The sequence below is a fragment of the Mizuhopecten yessoensis genome, unplaced genomic scaffold, assembly GCF_002113885.1.
Source record: "Mizuhopecten yessoensis strain PY_sf001 unplaced genomic scaffold, ASM211388v2 scaffold1371, whole genome shotgun sequence".
NCBI classification, from domain to species: domain Eukaryota; kingdom Metazoa; phylum Mollusca; class Bivalvia; order Pectinida; family Pectinidae; genus Mizuhopecten; species Mizuhopecten yessoensis.
The window spans coordinates 37322-37973 of NW_018404013.1; the positions used below are offsets into that span (position 1 = coordinate 37322).

At 48.3% G+C, this 652-nt stretch overlaps 1 protein-coding gene across 1 annotated transcript in view; it reads left to right on the forward strand.

Annotated features, from left to right (window-relative positions):
• LOC110460375 (cyclin-dependent kinase 14-like) overlaps window positions 1–619 on the forward strand; it is a gene marked incomplete at both ends in the record, with an annotated part of 22340 nt that extends 21721 nt beyond the window's left edge. The window contains one exon of the mRNA XM_021513251.1: window positions 517–619. Within this exon, the coding sequence (XP_021368926.1) occupies window positions 517–619 (103 nt within the window). The remainder of the gene's footprint in view (window positions 1–516) is intronic.
• Window positions 620–652: the final 33 nt, after the last annotated feature.

Consider the following 652-nt stretch of genomic DNA (forward strand, 5'->3'; position numbering starts at 1 on the left):
ACCGCGGCCGTAGCACGTCCTAGCACGTTCGTTCCGCGTCTGTACCGCGTCTTTACCGCGTGTGTACCACGTGTACCGCCCCCGATTACCCGCGGTCTAAATTTTTGGGCAGCCCAAAACTTTTTCGCGCGGCCAACCGCGTGTGAATTTCTTACCGCGTGTAACGACGGGTAAAGTACGGCTGTATCGCGTCTTTATCGCGACCTCAAAGCGTCCAACAGCGTCTGCTTCACGGGCAGAAATTTTTGGCCGTGATTCGGCCGCGATACGCCCGTGGAGGGCTGTGTGACCGGGCCTTAACATACATACAAACAGTAATCACAGGTAACTACCACAGACTGACATAATATTACAACAAAGTACACTGATGGTGGGGCCACAAGACAGCTATTTATTAGGATCCAGATTATCAAGTATGGTAAACTTTGACCGATGACACTTTTCTCCTTTTTTTTGTAGTAATATCTTCCTGTAACCTGTAATGGTTTTACTTAAAGGGGTATGTGTTTGTTACAGGCCCTTGGAACACCAACCGACCGGGGCTGGGAAGGAGTCTCAAAGTACCCCAACTACAACCTCAGTAAGTATTCAATATCAGTGTACCCCAACTATAACCCCAGTAAGTATTTAGTATCAGTGTACCCCCACTATA